The sequence below is a fragment of the Myzus persicae genome, unplaced genomic scaffold, assembly GCF_001856785.1.
Source record: "Myzus persicae strain clone G006 unplaced genomic scaffold, MPER_G0061.0, whole genome shotgun sequence".
Classification (NCBI taxonomy): domain Eukaryota; kingdom Metazoa; phylum Arthropoda; class Insecta; order Hemiptera; family Aphididae; genus Myzus; species Myzus persicae.
Genome location: NW_019103867.1, coordinates 827,472 through 843,014, shown reverse-complemented (window position 1 = coordinate 843,014; position 15,543 = coordinate 827,472). Strand labels below are relative to the sequence as shown.

At 28.0% G+C, this 15,543-nt stretch overlaps 1 protein-coding gene across 1 annotated transcript; it reads left to right on the top strand.

Moving 5' to 3' along the window:
- The first annotated feature begins 2,302 nt into the window (after positions 1-2,302).
- LOC111035610 (multidrug resistance-associated protein 4-like) lies at positions 2,303-14,719 on the top strand. Its single transcript, XM_022317288.1, has 25 exons — positions 2,303-2,426; positions 2,528-2,611; positions 3,418-3,528; positions 3,612-3,746; positions 6,793-7,003; positions 8,344-8,566; positions 8,668-8,824; positions 8,906-9,044; positions 9,800-9,910; positions 10,041-10,328; positions 10,524-10,688; positions 10,770-10,891; positions 10,961-11,058; positions 11,120-11,205; positions 11,292-11,683; positions 11,761-12,047; positions 12,125-12,204; positions 12,301-12,451; positions 12,543-12,649; positions 13,018-13,141; positions 13,211-13,381; positions 13,450-13,577; positions 13,637-13,882; positions 13,983-14,155; positions 14,239-14,719. Exons 1-25 carry the CDS (start codon positions 2,419-2,421, stop codon positions 14,555-14,557), a joined length of 4,116 nt encoding a protein of 1,371 aa, XP_022172980.1. The 5' UTR covers positions 2,303-2,418; the 3' UTR covers positions 14,558-14,719.
- Positions 14,720-15,543: the final 824 nt, after the last annotated feature.

Genomic DNA, 15,543 nt, shown 5'->3' with positions numbered 1-15,543 from the left:
AGATTATCTTCATGATTCACTTAAAATTTAGTTATATGACCCTGATTTTGTATTTGATCATTCTCGATATTATTTTATCAAAATAAAACGACGAGGGAAGTAAGTATCTGTATCTTAATATTGTGCTTGTACCTTTAAATCGATGTATCATATTATCAACCTTTATAATATCAAAACTATAATATTATGATACAAATCCCCGACAAGATGCATTAATTCCAAATTACTATAACAAATATACCGAGCATGACGCCTCACTGCACGATGTAATCGAAAAACATTATTAAGACCTCTGATGAGCTTAAATTATCATATTTTAATTCTCACACATCTCATGACCGAGCCCCAATAAATATTTTAAACATATATTTATTCCCTTAACCATAAATATTATGATATAGATGGCCCAATAATTGTAAGATCATATAATCATATACATTTATAATATGTACAGGTATATATGCTTAAAAAATAACTAACGAAAAATATGTAATTTAAATTTTAAATATCTATAAATATAGCTAAAAATAAGTCATAACAAACACTCAACAATACATATAATGAAAACCAATTGATATATTCAACAAAATCATATATTTGTGGTAATCAATAAAATTTACAGTACCTAATTTACTTTATTTATAGACCTACAACAATCCAATTTGCAAAAATAATTTGAACATCATACAACATTTATTAGCCTACAATGATTTACAAAATTAGGTTACATTTTTTTTTTTATGATATGTTCGATTGTGCTTGTGTGAAGTATTGTTGATCCATTGTTTTAAATGTTCGATGAAAGATCGGCTATCTTGATGAAGTCTAATATCCTTTTTTCTTCTCCGTAGTTGAGTGCTTCTTTGAGTGAGATTGTGTTTAAGTATGATTTCGTTCGGGCGTTCTGGTAGTTAAATTAATAATTTGAATCCTACACATCGTATCATATTGACCTGCCTACACATTATTTATATTTAAATGATAATTATTAATATTTATATAAGAGGTTTACAGGTACATTTTTACATACGTACATAAATATTATTTAATTATTATAGACTTTTGATGTATATTAATTCTGCACAGAAAAATATTTAAAATAATTGTTTAAATCACCACTCTTATATAAAACTTTAAATTAAATAAACCGTATCTACATTCGAACATACCATACATTTATACATTATGTATTGTATTTATTATAATACATATATATTGACCAAGCCACAAGGTACTTGAAAGGGGGCCAAAAACATATGCACCACAACTCCACTCTCATAGAAGAAATTAAAATTCACAAACACTTATTAAGTAGTATTATAAAAAAAGTTTAATATCACAGTGACTGAGTGACAGATCCTAATAATTAAAATTTTAAAATAAAAATCGATCTTAGGTAGTATATAATCGTCATAGTATTGTACTCAAAAAGGTACTGAATATTCTGATGTTTATATGTACGAAGGAATGTACGATAAAGACACGCAGTTTGGGTAAACTGGAAAATGAACGGGTATTTTAGAATACTTGATTGTGTAATATACTTATAGCAGGTTTGAGAAGCAAATATTCAACGGAAAGACTGAAAACTGGATTTAGTATTAATCACATTATGGAGCTAGAATATGATGAAACTATACATTTTAATATTTTATTGAACATCATTAGATAAACTAAATGTACAAAACATTTTACTTTACTATATTAATGTTTTCACTTTAAAACTATTATAATATATTTATATTATAGATTTTGTTTTAGAATACTTTATGTATTAATAAGAACTGAGAACTATCTTGTCGAAATGCTGATAGCGAAGTATTGGTAAAGATGATTTTTACATAAATGCTATTGTATTCAAAAATTGAAATTAAAAATAAGGTTTTTCTTAACTTATAATAAATTATATTATATACTCTCATACAAGATACAACTATACCAGTAGTACTTACTATTCTTAAAAGTTCTACTTTGTGAGAAACGATAATTTACGGCCATGTGACAAACAAAAACATGCCTTTGAAAATAGTTGTAAAGAAAATAATAATAATTTAATATTTCAATTTATTTTACATTACCATACACAAGGATCTATTAATTTATATTCCTTAAGGCAGTATTTAAATATAAATCATAAATGTATACCTAAAGGAAAAATATGAATGATTAGTGTGTACTGAATACAATCTTTATTATATTGTACTCTGGATTATGAATACTGATTAGATTCTACGAATAAAACTAGTTATGACTTATGGGAGGTGGAAAATATCAGTGGGTTATACTTTCAGTTACTTACTTGGCAATCAACCTGCATGTATCTACACTAATATTTTTTTTTAATCGAAATAATATGATTCTTAACTAAGCATTCATCAGAAATCATAGTACAAATTACTCAACCGTACTATAAACATTATGTACAAGTAAGTTATCAAATATATTCAAATATTATATCTATATCAACTAATAACAGTAATAAGTAATAATCAACTCAATTTGTATTTAATTGTTTTATTTATTTAAGAGAAATACCAAAGGCAGATACTAAAATAGAACGTCCACACAACCCAAGATGTAATGCAAATATTTTTGAAATCATCACATCTAGGTAAATAAATTAAAATAATAAGCTTACTGAAATCTAAAATAATAAATAAATGTTTTGTAGTTTGAATGTATAAAACCACTAAATATTTCAAATATAATGATGTGATTTCCATACAAAAAAATATAAATTAGTAAATTATATTATACCTGTTAAAAGGACAAGTCCTAGTAATATTCTTCGTACGTTTTCTTGAAAATTGTCCAACCCCATCACAACATACACAGGCAATTATAAATATATTTCAAATGCTCATATTACTTCTCTACCACTTTATCTTACAATGTACCAAACATAAATTTAGTTCTAAAAAAAACTATTTGACCTCTCAGGTAACGGGTTTTTTATAGACCCGATGTCTTTTTACATTTCTTGATAATTGGTATTTGAGTATAATATGTTTTTACATAATACTACTCATTACTAGAAATTATCATTCAAAAGGAAATATGTTGTAATATACACTAATACCAATAAAACAAATTTAAACCTACTAAGATGCAAATTTTAATTTATATTGTATACGTTACGACGAAAATTACTTATATATTGTGTATAGTACCTACGAAGTCATAAGAATTTCATTGTTTTTCATAATTTTCTGAAACATAAACTACTAACAAAAATACAAAATTATATTATACTTTTAAGCTATTATTACCAATAAGGTACCTTTACCTTAATACATGTTCATAAAATGTATGTATAAAAATGTTTTTTTATAGTTTGAATTATTTATACACATAATTATAAAAAAAAAATTTATTTATGATGATACTGATTTTTAAATTATCATATGATTTATTTAGCTGGATGTCAAACCTATTAAAAATAGGACGGCATAGGGATTTAGTTGAAACAGATTTGTATACGACATTAGACGAACACATAGCATCAGTATTAGGCGACCAATTAGAAAAGTAAATTAACTTTAAATTATAATTCTATAATGTTTCTTTAAATACTTTAAAGTAAAATAGTATTTGTTTTGGCGCATATTTAGGACATGGAGATCGGAGTTAGCCAATGCATATTCAGTGAATCGAAAGCCGACATTGTTAAGAGCTTTGATCCGAATGTTTGGTGCAAAATATATGTTTCTCGGATTTGTAATTTGCATAATTGAAACTGTTTTCAAGTAACAACTTTTTTTTTTTTAATTAATTTTGTAACTTATAGATTAAATAACTAAACAAAAATAATACGGAATATAAAAAACTGTATCAATAAACACGGGTATTGATTAAAAATGTAGCATCCAATTATTGGCAGGTACACCTATTAATTTGCTACATAATTTATTACAGACAATTCTTCATATATGAGTCACCTATCGGATATCTGCTGAATTAATAATTTTATAATAAGACCACTTTGTGCTTTTTGTTTTCATCGATAAGATAAGCAGATAGTAACTCTTATTATTATAATAATAATACATCTATAATATAATTAAGTTCATAAATAGATAATTTTATATTTTTTATTAGTAATATTTTTAGCCTTCTGGAGTGGTTATTACTGGTAAACAGTTGTAGTCCTCTAACAATTTGGCCAACGATCTGAGTAGGACAGGTACTGTAGATTTCTTATAATTCCTTACAATCGGGTCATATTATTTAGTAATATAAGCACTCTTAATTTGTATCTGGCATGGAAATAAAGTGTGTGTTTTAGATAAAAAGTCAATACACGTGTCAAAATAATAGTATTAGATAGCTAGGTAACTATATACTACAGTAAATTTTATAATATGTGACTTTTGAATGAGCGGTGACATAATAATATCGAAACTATATGACTATTATTTCTCTGTAAATGGCTAATTATTAATTACAAACCAAATTTTTAGTATCATAAATATCTGTGTTGCTTGATTGTGGCTCCAAATCCACGAAGAATAATGGAAACTTTACAATAGTTCGATCACTAAACTTGTTGTTAGGGTCGACTTTTTTTTTTGATTTGAATGTTCACAACATTATTGATGTCCTAATTTGGATAATTCGCTTTTAATGTCACAGGGGTCAATTTCAGGGTTTAATCCACGAATTACCGCCTAAAAATTTTTTTCTATTATAAGTATATAATTGGTGATACTCAACTTTTGCTCTTCTAATACTTTTATAGTTCGTCGTCTGTACGTCTGTTAGTATTTTAATTCCCCCATTCGCCAATGTTTTCATTTGTTGCTCGTGTCCCTCAGCTTTTTGAGATTTAAATTAATCATTAATTGTTTAAAGCCATTTACAAAACATACTGTTATTGGAGATGGTTAAGTGGTTTATAGATTTTTACAGAAGTTCGTCCTACTACTTTCGTCACTTTGATTGTTTTTTTAGGCGAGCTCAAAATTTCTTCAGAGTTCTCATCGCTCATTTCAGAAATCTAAAGTTGTAATTTCTCATTGTTTAATCGCAATTCCGTTACCATATGTTTCAAGGTTGCATTTAAATTTTGTATTTGTGTCCAAATACCAGCATCAACTGTTATATTTTGAAGCGGAATCGTACCGACGTCTATATTTTCATACATTGTGCAATTCGGTTAGTTTGAGGGTGGCCCATTTAAAATATATTTGTTTATAAAAATGTATCATCCATCCGACAGGCCATGGTTTGCATTGTAAAAAAATTAACAAAAAAATTATAGTAACTTAGGCTGCACTATTTCGTGAAACTGCTAAAGCGATACATACGTGTATCGACCTCAGTCAGAATATACGGTTTTCGATTCGGCTCGATCGGCAACCCTCAGATTATATTGGAACCTCATACAAGTCATACATAATACGATTTAAATTTGTAATAATTTGTAATAATAATAATTAGATAAAACACATCACATAACACAGATATATATACATTGAGTACTTAACTTACATAAGGTAACCCTGATAAGTGATAACTAGCGAAAATATCACACACTGAAGTCGAGTTAAATAAAACCTCGTAAATTATATAAACTTAACATACTCAGGTTTTTTATATTCTCTATGATCACAGGCCACAAAATATACAATCATTGATATAGCCATACAGGTACTAGAAAGATGTATTTATCATAGTTAATGATAAGTTACAAACAATTTTTTTTAATGTTTGAGTCCGAATTTTTGTCTGCTGATTTTTAAAACATCTTTAAAATATAGTCTAGAATTATTCGGTTTTGATGACAAAATCGTGCTAAAATCAATTGATTTTTTTTATTTTTTTATTTCGGAGACTTCTGCCGATCTTTAATATATTTAGGAGGCCCCACTCTATAAACTACATAAAAATCAAGTGTGCTACAAAGGGTAAATTTAAACCGTCAGTATGTCCCAGACTATGACTAACAGCCCAACTATTTTCATAGATTACATTTATCACTAGACACTAGCTAATCATTTAAATTGAAAATAAATTATTTATTTCATTTAAATGATACAAATCTAAAAAATGTCCAACGAACGCATACGCAAGGGTACTTCTAATATTATACAGATATACCTAGGGAAAATATAAACTGCCTATAGTCTTTTATTGAAATGTACTAAATGTCCGCCATTGTCCCACCACTTACGAGACCCACAAGCCGCCACTGATAATATATTTTAATTAATAATTTTAACAATGAATGCCGGAGTAAATGCAAAGTAAATGTAACCGTATTCACTAGATTATTTTATAATAGTATGTACTAGACCAGCCATACTCAACCTTGTTTTTATTTGGGTCACATAAAATATTTTAAAATATTACGCGGTCCGCAACCGCAAGTCGGAATGAACCGAATGAGGTTTAAAAAAAAAATGGAAACATTTTTATAGTTTTTCATTTCCCTGGCACTAAATTCCAAAATTCGATAAATTCTTTTTCCTCTCGCTTTTCTTTGAAAATAACTTCCAAATTTACATATCAAGCTAAGGCCAGTTTAGCTATTAAAATAAAATACATCAATATCCTTATAAAATATAAATAGTAAAAATACCAAAAACATAATCATCCTTATCGCAATCGCGTAAAACACACGTTGATTGTTCGGTTATACCTATTTTTATTATACTTATATTAGTTTTAAGATTTTTCTATCAATTCGATGAGTTCTGTTTGGGCCACATATAAGCCATTGGCGAGCCGCAGGTTAAGTATGGTTGTACTAGACAATTATTAAAATTTGTAATTTACACAGCATTGTTACAGAATATCTCAACCTATATTAATTGGTGAATTATTGGAATGTTTCAATCCCGATAATTCCGAAAATTCTGATATACGATATACATACATATGCGCATTTGGTTTAGTAATCAGCTTATTTATAACAAAATGCATACACTGTGTAACGTGTCAGGAAGTCTTGAACGAAACGATGAAGATGCGAGTTGCTTGCTCATCTCTAATTTACAGAAAGGTAAACCTATAAATATTCTTTACAGATAGTATTCTACCGTTAACCAGCGATTGTTAGCCATCGTACCGTGGATAGTGTTTTAGAGGATATATATAGGATTATTATAGATATTATAGATATTTATTGTATTAAATAGTGCTTCATAAATTATTATTACAAAAATTTAAAAGTATCGAAAATATATAATATTATGCATGACTTTTTATAAGCATTTTAAGTTCAAATATTGATATAAACTGGATGTTTAAACCAAAAATGAATATATATTTAGACTTAATTTTAGTTTTCAACCTATATTTACCACGATTCTTTTCACGTTATGTACGGTATTGATTAAGATGTGTTTAAACGACTGCCGAATTTCGTGCCAATAAAAGCAAATTTGATTGGATCATCTTTTATTGAATAAAATGAAACGAGATCGAACACCCTTATAAATAAAGACAAACATGTGGTAGGAGGTAGGGAACTGATAAGTATTGAAAACAAATTATAAAAATTCTAATGGAGGTAACAAATAGTTTTTATTTTACAGGTTTAAAATTTTTAAATGTAATTAATGATGGTATAAAATATAAATAAATATAGTAGATGACCGGTAGCACGTTGAACCAGAGCCTTATTTAAAAAAAAAAAATGAAAACATGCCACTATAGTTTATAATTATTTATCATTGTTAATAATATTAACTATTTATTTTGTTGGATGTGAGGATCAGCTGGCCTTCATAGCTATTTTAATATTAAATTATTGTAGGGGTTTAAGTTCCACCATTTGCTTTAAAATAGTATTGGAAATGTAGGAAGATGAGTGTTGTCTGAAACAAATAACATATAATATATTAAATATATTTATTTTGAACACTTCCCCCCCCTCCATTACTCGTGATATTATATAGAAATATGCATTATTTCCAAAAATTTAAATACTATTTAACTCAAGGCCGTATCCAGGGGGGTTTTATTGTTCAGACCCCCCCCAAAATTTTTTTTTTTGAAATAATATTGAATAGTTTTAAATGCCTATTATATTTGATACGTGTCACTGTGATTACAACGCATAAAAAAATAAAACGGTTTAACGGTATATTTTATATTTATATTGTGTTAGATAAGCGATAACTAATCTTAATGTACTTTTGTAAAACCTAATGTATAGCTCACATAATACCTACAGTATCTAATCTNCCCCCCCCCCCCCCGAAATATTTTTCTGGCTACGGCCTTGATTTAACTAAATATCATTTTAATAGTATTAAACTTACTGATAAAGAAATATTTTGTTTATCTTTATATTTTAATAAGAGTGAAAAAAAGTTTTAAATAACTGTTTTTACTTAGGCATTATTTCTGAGTAATAAAGCTTTTGGTGAAACAACAGATGGCCAAATGATAAATTTAATATCAAATGATGTAAACCATTTCGACATTGCATTACAAAAATTACATTATTTATGGATTGGACCTTTGCAAACAATAGTGGTTACATATTTATTGTGGAAGGAAATTGGTGTGTCCTCGTTAATTGGAATAGCCGCATTTTTTTTTTTTATTCCTTTACAAGGTTTGTTAACTTTAAATTATTTGAAATCGGTGAGATGAAATAATATATTTGCTAGCATTCAGCATAATATCTAAATTGTGTATTAATTGTTTAATTTTCAGGTTGGATGGGGAAAAAAATATCTGAAATCCATTTAAAGACGATAAAGAAGACCGATGAGAGAATACGTCTAATGAATGAAATTATTTTGGGAATACAGGTAATCAAAATGTACACGTGGGAAAAACCTTTTAGTAAACTTATAGAATATGTGAGAAAGTAAGTACTATACAATTGTTCAACAAGTTAAATATATATATATAATATATAGTAATATATTGTTGTAATTTTAAACTATAGAATGGAAGTTGAACAGATTGAAGAATCGTCATTTATTGGATTCGTTTCTATACTGTTCAAAGTATTTCAAACAAGATTTCAACTATTTGTCAGTATTGTATTGTACACATTACTAGGAAATCACATATCTGTGCACAAAGTAATTATACAGTAAAGTTATAGGGAAGACATTAAAGTACTCGCATGTGCTGTGACTTACAAGTGCACAACAAATTTGTTTTTATTATGTTTACCGGTTAGTAACGTCATTATTACTTTTTGTATATTGCTAAAGAGTAGTAACTATATCATCAGTTGATATTTTCTCTCTTCGTGTGAATGTATACACAGAAAAACACACATATCAAATATTCGTATCTTTAACATACATTATTAAATCGAAACAATTTAATGTTCAGACATAAAACTTACAACAAATAACTAGTTCTGTAGAACACAAATTTGGTACCTATGTTGTATATTTAAAAGACTGGCGAATTCTCAACAACTTACTTACATCGATAGTGGTCGAGAGTAGCCCACTCGAAATGTACGGTAAGAGTAGCAACAATTATTATTTATTTTATCGCTTTCTACAAATTATTTGGTAATTAATAAAATAATATGATAACTACTATTAAAAGAGTTTATTTAGTACTGCATTTTTCGGGTTTAATCTGGATGGTTACTAACTCGTGAAGTCAAATACGTTATAGTGACCAAATGTCTAATCAGAACAAATAACAATTTATTTATTTTCAATAAAAACATTTAAAAAAGTTGTATCGAAAAAAAAGCGGTTGTGACATAGCCCGATACAAAAAAACCAGTTGCTTCCCGACCTTTGCCTATGAACTATTCACAATTTGATAAAATAAAATAATAAAATAATCTGTATTTAATATTACCTAATAGGTCTATGTTCTTACATCGATATACAATGTGTTGCATGTGTCGATGGCAGCACTATTTTCGTCGAGTTTGTTGAAAATTGGTGAATTTATTGTATCCATTAAACGCATCGAGGTATATCCTAAAATTTGTATACTTATTTATTTATCTGTATTTAAATAACACTAAAAATATAAATCTTATATTATATCAAAGTTAATGTACACTTAAAAAAAAAAAATCTAATTACACGTTTTTTGTTAAGAACTTCTTATTACTTGAGGAGAAAGATCAAATACCAAAATGCTGTTCGAAATCTGACACACTAGTGGAAAATGATGTTATTCAATCACTAATTGCTGATGACAATACTAAAAACGACTGTACAGATATGGAAAATGAAACTGAACTTGATAAAGATAATGGTATAGTTATTTTAAATGCAACTGCAAAATGGACAGATGATCAAAATAGTAACACATTAGAAAAAATCAATTTAACCGTAATACCTGGACGATTGCTTGCAGTTATTGGACCAGTAGGAGCCGGAAAGGTGAATATAGTACAAATAGTTAATACCATATATCTAAGAGGTTCTTTTACTGTCGTTACTACAGGTAATTACAAGAAACAAATCAAAATACAGATTAATTAAAAAAATTGTGCAGATGTTTCATTTTAAAAAATGTTGATAGAACCTTTAATATTTTTTGTACAACATAACACATAAATATCCCATTATATACAGAGTTCATTAATACATGCAATTTTGCGGGAATTGCCCATTTTGGAAGGCAGAATTTCTGTGAATGGTGTGGTATCTTATGCAGCACAGGAACCATGGATATTTTCTGGGTCTGTTAGACAAAATATTTTATTTGGATCGCCAATGGACAAAGAGCGATTCAAACAAGTATAACATACGTCATAGTATTCAACATTATACACTTAATAGAATTTAAGAAAACAGTTAACCGGTATGATTTCTAAATAGGTTATTGATGTATGTGCATTAAAAAGCGATCTTGATCAATTTCCACTTGGCGATGAGACGGTAGTGGGAGAAAGAGGAATAACCTTAAGTGGAGGACAAAGAGCTAGAATTTATTTAGCGAGGTAAATATTATACACTAGAAAGCTAACGAAAATTTTTTATTTAATAATAATTCTAAATGTTTATTTCAGAGCGGTGTACAAACAAGCAGATATTTACTTACTCGATGATCCGCTTTCAGCTGTTGATGTTAGAGTTGGCAAGCATTTATTTGAAAAATGCATTTTAGGTACACTTAAAAAATTTTAAACTGCATAAACACTTATAAGCATATTTTTTTTGATTAACAGACTATCTAAAAACAAAAACATGTATTCTTATTACGCACCAAGTACAATATTTATCTGACGTTGATCAAATTGTTCTAATGGAGAATGTTAGTAAAAGTGTTTAATCTTTAGATTGCTGGATAATTTAATAGTGTATTTACCTTAAAGCTTTGATGTTTATTTTTATTTTCAGGGTAATATAGTAAGTGAAGGATCTTATCAAGATCTAAAATCTTGCAATTTTGACTTTGCCAATTTACTTGGATCTTCCAACGATAATAATATTGAAAATGAAATTGAAACTAACAGTAAAAACAGCAATAGAGGTGATACATACTTAGTTTCATCTCTGCATGGATCCAGTAACAGTATCATATCGTCTAAGTATAAAAATCAAATTAGTAATGACCCAGCTCCAAGACCTAATAAAATATCAGCACTCCAGTCATATGAATATAATTCTAAAAATACATTTTTTTCATACATTTTGGCTGGCGGAAGCGCAATTAACATTGGGTTTTGTATTTTTATGTGCATTATTACTCAAGTTCTAATTATTAGTGGAGATTATTGGCTTAGCTTTTGGTAAATAATACGACTATTATAATAATTAACTATTTAAATATTGAAGTATAAATACATTTTGTATCTACAATTTTCAGGGTCAATCAGGAAGTATATGAATTTCATAAACTATTAAATACATCTCACAATACCAATAATACATCGGTGCCTCGTGATTCATATAGTGCATCATTGTTGATGTCAAATTTCCAGCAACATTTTGTTATTATTTATGTTGTACTAATGGTTTCTCTGATAGTATCAGGTATCGTCAGATCGGTTATATTTGTTAAAATGACAACAAAATCTTCAGTAAATTTACACAATCAAATGTTCAATTCCATTATAAGAACTTCAATGTTTTTTTTCAATACAAATTCATCCGGTACCTATAATTATTATTTTTAAATTCTGTGATTTACGTATAATTTTGCATAATAAAATGTATGTTATTATATACAGGGCAGGTATTGAACCGCTTTTCTAAAGACATGGCAGAGGTGGATAAAATCTTACCAAATATTTTTTTGGATTCCATACAAGTAATAAGTTAAATAATAAATACACAGTTCCTTTAATATTTTTTTCGGTTTAAATATAAAAAATCTTTGAATTTATTTTTTTATTTGCAATAATAGACTGCTTTGTTCATCTTGGGAACTCTATTTATTGTGGCATTAACTAATTTTCACCTTTTTATACCAACAATAATGGTATCAATTATCATTTACAAACTAAGATGTATGTATTTCAATCCATCGCAAGGTGTCAAAAGATTAGAAGGAACTAGTAAGTGTCATATTTAAACTGTACATGTATACCAAATATTATCTATATTTTATTATCAATTAAAAAAAATTTTTTGTGTAACTATAAACAGCACGAAGTCCTGTATTGGCTCATATGAATTCATCATTACAAGGCTTAACAACAATAAGAGCATTTAAAGTAGAACTTATTTTATCTCAAGAATTCGATAAACATCAAGTAAGTTTAAATTAGTATATTACGATGTAAATATACCAATTATTTGAGTGGTTTATATGTATTATTGGTATATATTTGTAATTTGTATGTTAGTAATATAATACTATAGTGATTAGTAGTTGGTGTTGCGCGATATCACAAATGTGCTCTAAGTGTGAGCACCAGCTGGTGACACTAGTTCCCGGATGGGTGGCCATCCTTATTCTTAGTGGCAAATTCTTGCCACACATACACCTGTTCCAAACCAATCGAACCCTTCCCTAAAGTTAAAACCTATTCAAAAAATAACCACCCAATGGCATATGTTGGTGCGGGTTGGTTAGTTAATAAAAAAAATATAATCTAGATATTTTGCTATATTCATTTAGGATTTACATACCAGTGCTTCACATTTGTGTTACTGTTTAAATCAAGGATTCGGGTTTTGGTTGGATATAATTTGTATTATTTATATTAGTATTGTAATATCCAGCTTTTTAGTAATCGGCAACAGTAAGTCAAGAACAAAAATACACATTGAATTATTACAATGTTATTCTAATAAATTAAATTTAATTTTAGATGTCCCTGGTGGAAGTGTTGGTCTAGCTCTTACACAAGTGATTTCATTGATAGGTAGAATCGAATGGGGAGTACAACTATCAACATCTTTAGAAAACAAAATGATAAACGTTGAAAGAATATTAGAATATACACATTTACCAATAGAAGAAACTCTTCAATCTTCTACTAGTAAAACTTGATAATTTATTTTATGTAAAATGAATAATTTGTATTTAAATTATTATTTGGTTTTCTAGAAAAACCGAAACCAAAAGGATGGCCTTATTCCGGAAAAATCGTATTCGAACATTTTAATTTGCGTTACAGCCCAGATTCGCCATATGTATTAAAAGATCTAAACGTTCAAATTCAGACAATGGAAAAAGTAGGTGATTTGAGAGTTATTTTAGATGGTTAATAATGATTTTTTTTATGTTTCTTTAGATAGGTATTGTTGGTAGGACTGGTGCAGGTAAATCATCCTTTATCGGAGCATTGTTTAGATTAGCTCTGAATGAAGGTAAAATCATCATTGATGGCGTAGATATACACGAATTAGAACTCAAAGACCTCAGATCTAAGTTGTCTATTATTCCTCAAGAACCTGTACTGTTTTCCGGAACGATGCGAACAAACTTAGATCCATTTGACGAATACCCGGATCATGCTCTTTGGAATGCTCTAGATGAAGTATTTGTTCTAAATAATTTCACTTAAAACAAAATATTAATTTTATTATTAACTGAAAAATTTGTAATAATAATTATTAATGCATTAAATATTATTATAGGTAGAACTCAAAGACTATATAGAGGACTTGCCCGACGGTTTAAACTCAAAAATGTCAGCGAGTGGTTCGAATTTCAGTGTTGGACAAAGGCAATTAGTTTGTTTGGCTAGAGCAATAGTACAAAAAAATAAGATCCTGATATTGGACGAGGCTACTGCCAATGTTGATCCGCTGTAATAAAAATGTCGAATATTGCAATTTCTTTTATTATCCAAAAGTATATTTTAATCCCACACATCTTAATTTTTATTTACAGGACTGATAATTTGATTCAAAATACAATTAGGAATAAATTTAGGTTTTGCACTGTACTAACAATTGCTCACCGTTTAAATACTATTATGGACTCTGACAAAGTATTAGTAATGGATTTTGGAAAAATAATTGAATTTGACCATCCATATAGATTGTTGAAAAACATTAATGGATTTTTCTACAAAATGGTTGAACAGACGGGAAAGGATACTGCTTACTTTTTACATATTGTGGCATCTGAGGTATCACCAAATACATTTCGTTTTTCAATTTATATTATATTACTAAAATCTTTGTACCATATTATTTTAGAGTTTTAAAAAAGTCTGTCCTCTTGTTTATGAAGAGATCTCCGAGCAATCAAATAACTAAATTGGTGCTCTTGCACTATTTATTGTTCAAATTCAACTATTAAGTATTATAGTTTGTAATGTTTTCGAATTATTTATAATATTTTTTTTGAAAATAAAATAAATTACTATAAAACCAATAATATTTATATTCTATCTCTCGGAATCTGTTGTCCATTTAAATATACAATAATACGATTACAGTAGCTGTTGCGTTATACATTTAATTCAACAAACGAAATAACAAACCCTCTTCGGGGCCCATCTATCTGTCTGTCTGTGGCATCGTGGCTATTTAACCTATTTACCCTCAAACAACGATACAGTGATACATGCACATACTGCATGAATATAGTATGCGGTATTTCAATAAATCATTATATCACAATAAATAAACAAAAGTTGACCATCTTATTAAGTACCTACAATAACTTATTATTTAAATTATGTCAAATGTACTATCATACGTAATCATGTTATTAATAAATTAGGTAATCTGGTACCTTTTTTGATACTTTTGTAAAAAATATTAAAATAATTTACTTCCTATATGCTAAATATTACAAAATAGTAAATACAAAATATAATGTATTATACTACATAAATATAAAAATAAATACTATACGATAATACTATCGTATAAGCATCACTATACTTTTCTAAAGCGTCTCCATTTGCCATGATAGAAGAATACATATCTTTTAAAATCATTTTTAAAGCTGCAATTGACCAGTGTTATAGAACGGGTTACACTTTATTATGTTAAATAAGTAGATACCAACTATTGCCGTCATGACATTATGTTTGGTTTAGTGCAATAATTTTTTGGAAGTCGGACTTTGTGCGTGTTTTGATAAAAACTCTTAGGTTATGAGTTCGATAATAAAATGTTAGTATTATGTATATGTGCCTATAGGAAGTCTTTAATTTCCACTACATTTATCGTTTATCACATG

What these genes read in the sequence shown, in the direction of transcription:
- LOC111035610 (XM_022317288.1), top strand. An exon ending in TTTGAAATCATCACATCTAG is followed by an intron (nt 2,612 to 3,417) that starts GTAAATAAATTA and finishes TGATTTATTTAG; the next exon opens with CTGGATGTCAAACCTATTAA. An exon ending in ATTTGAAAAATGCATTTTAG is followed by an intron (nt 11,059 to 11,119) that starts GTACACTTAAAA and finishes TTTGATTAACAG; the next exon opens with ACTATCTAAAAACAAAAACA.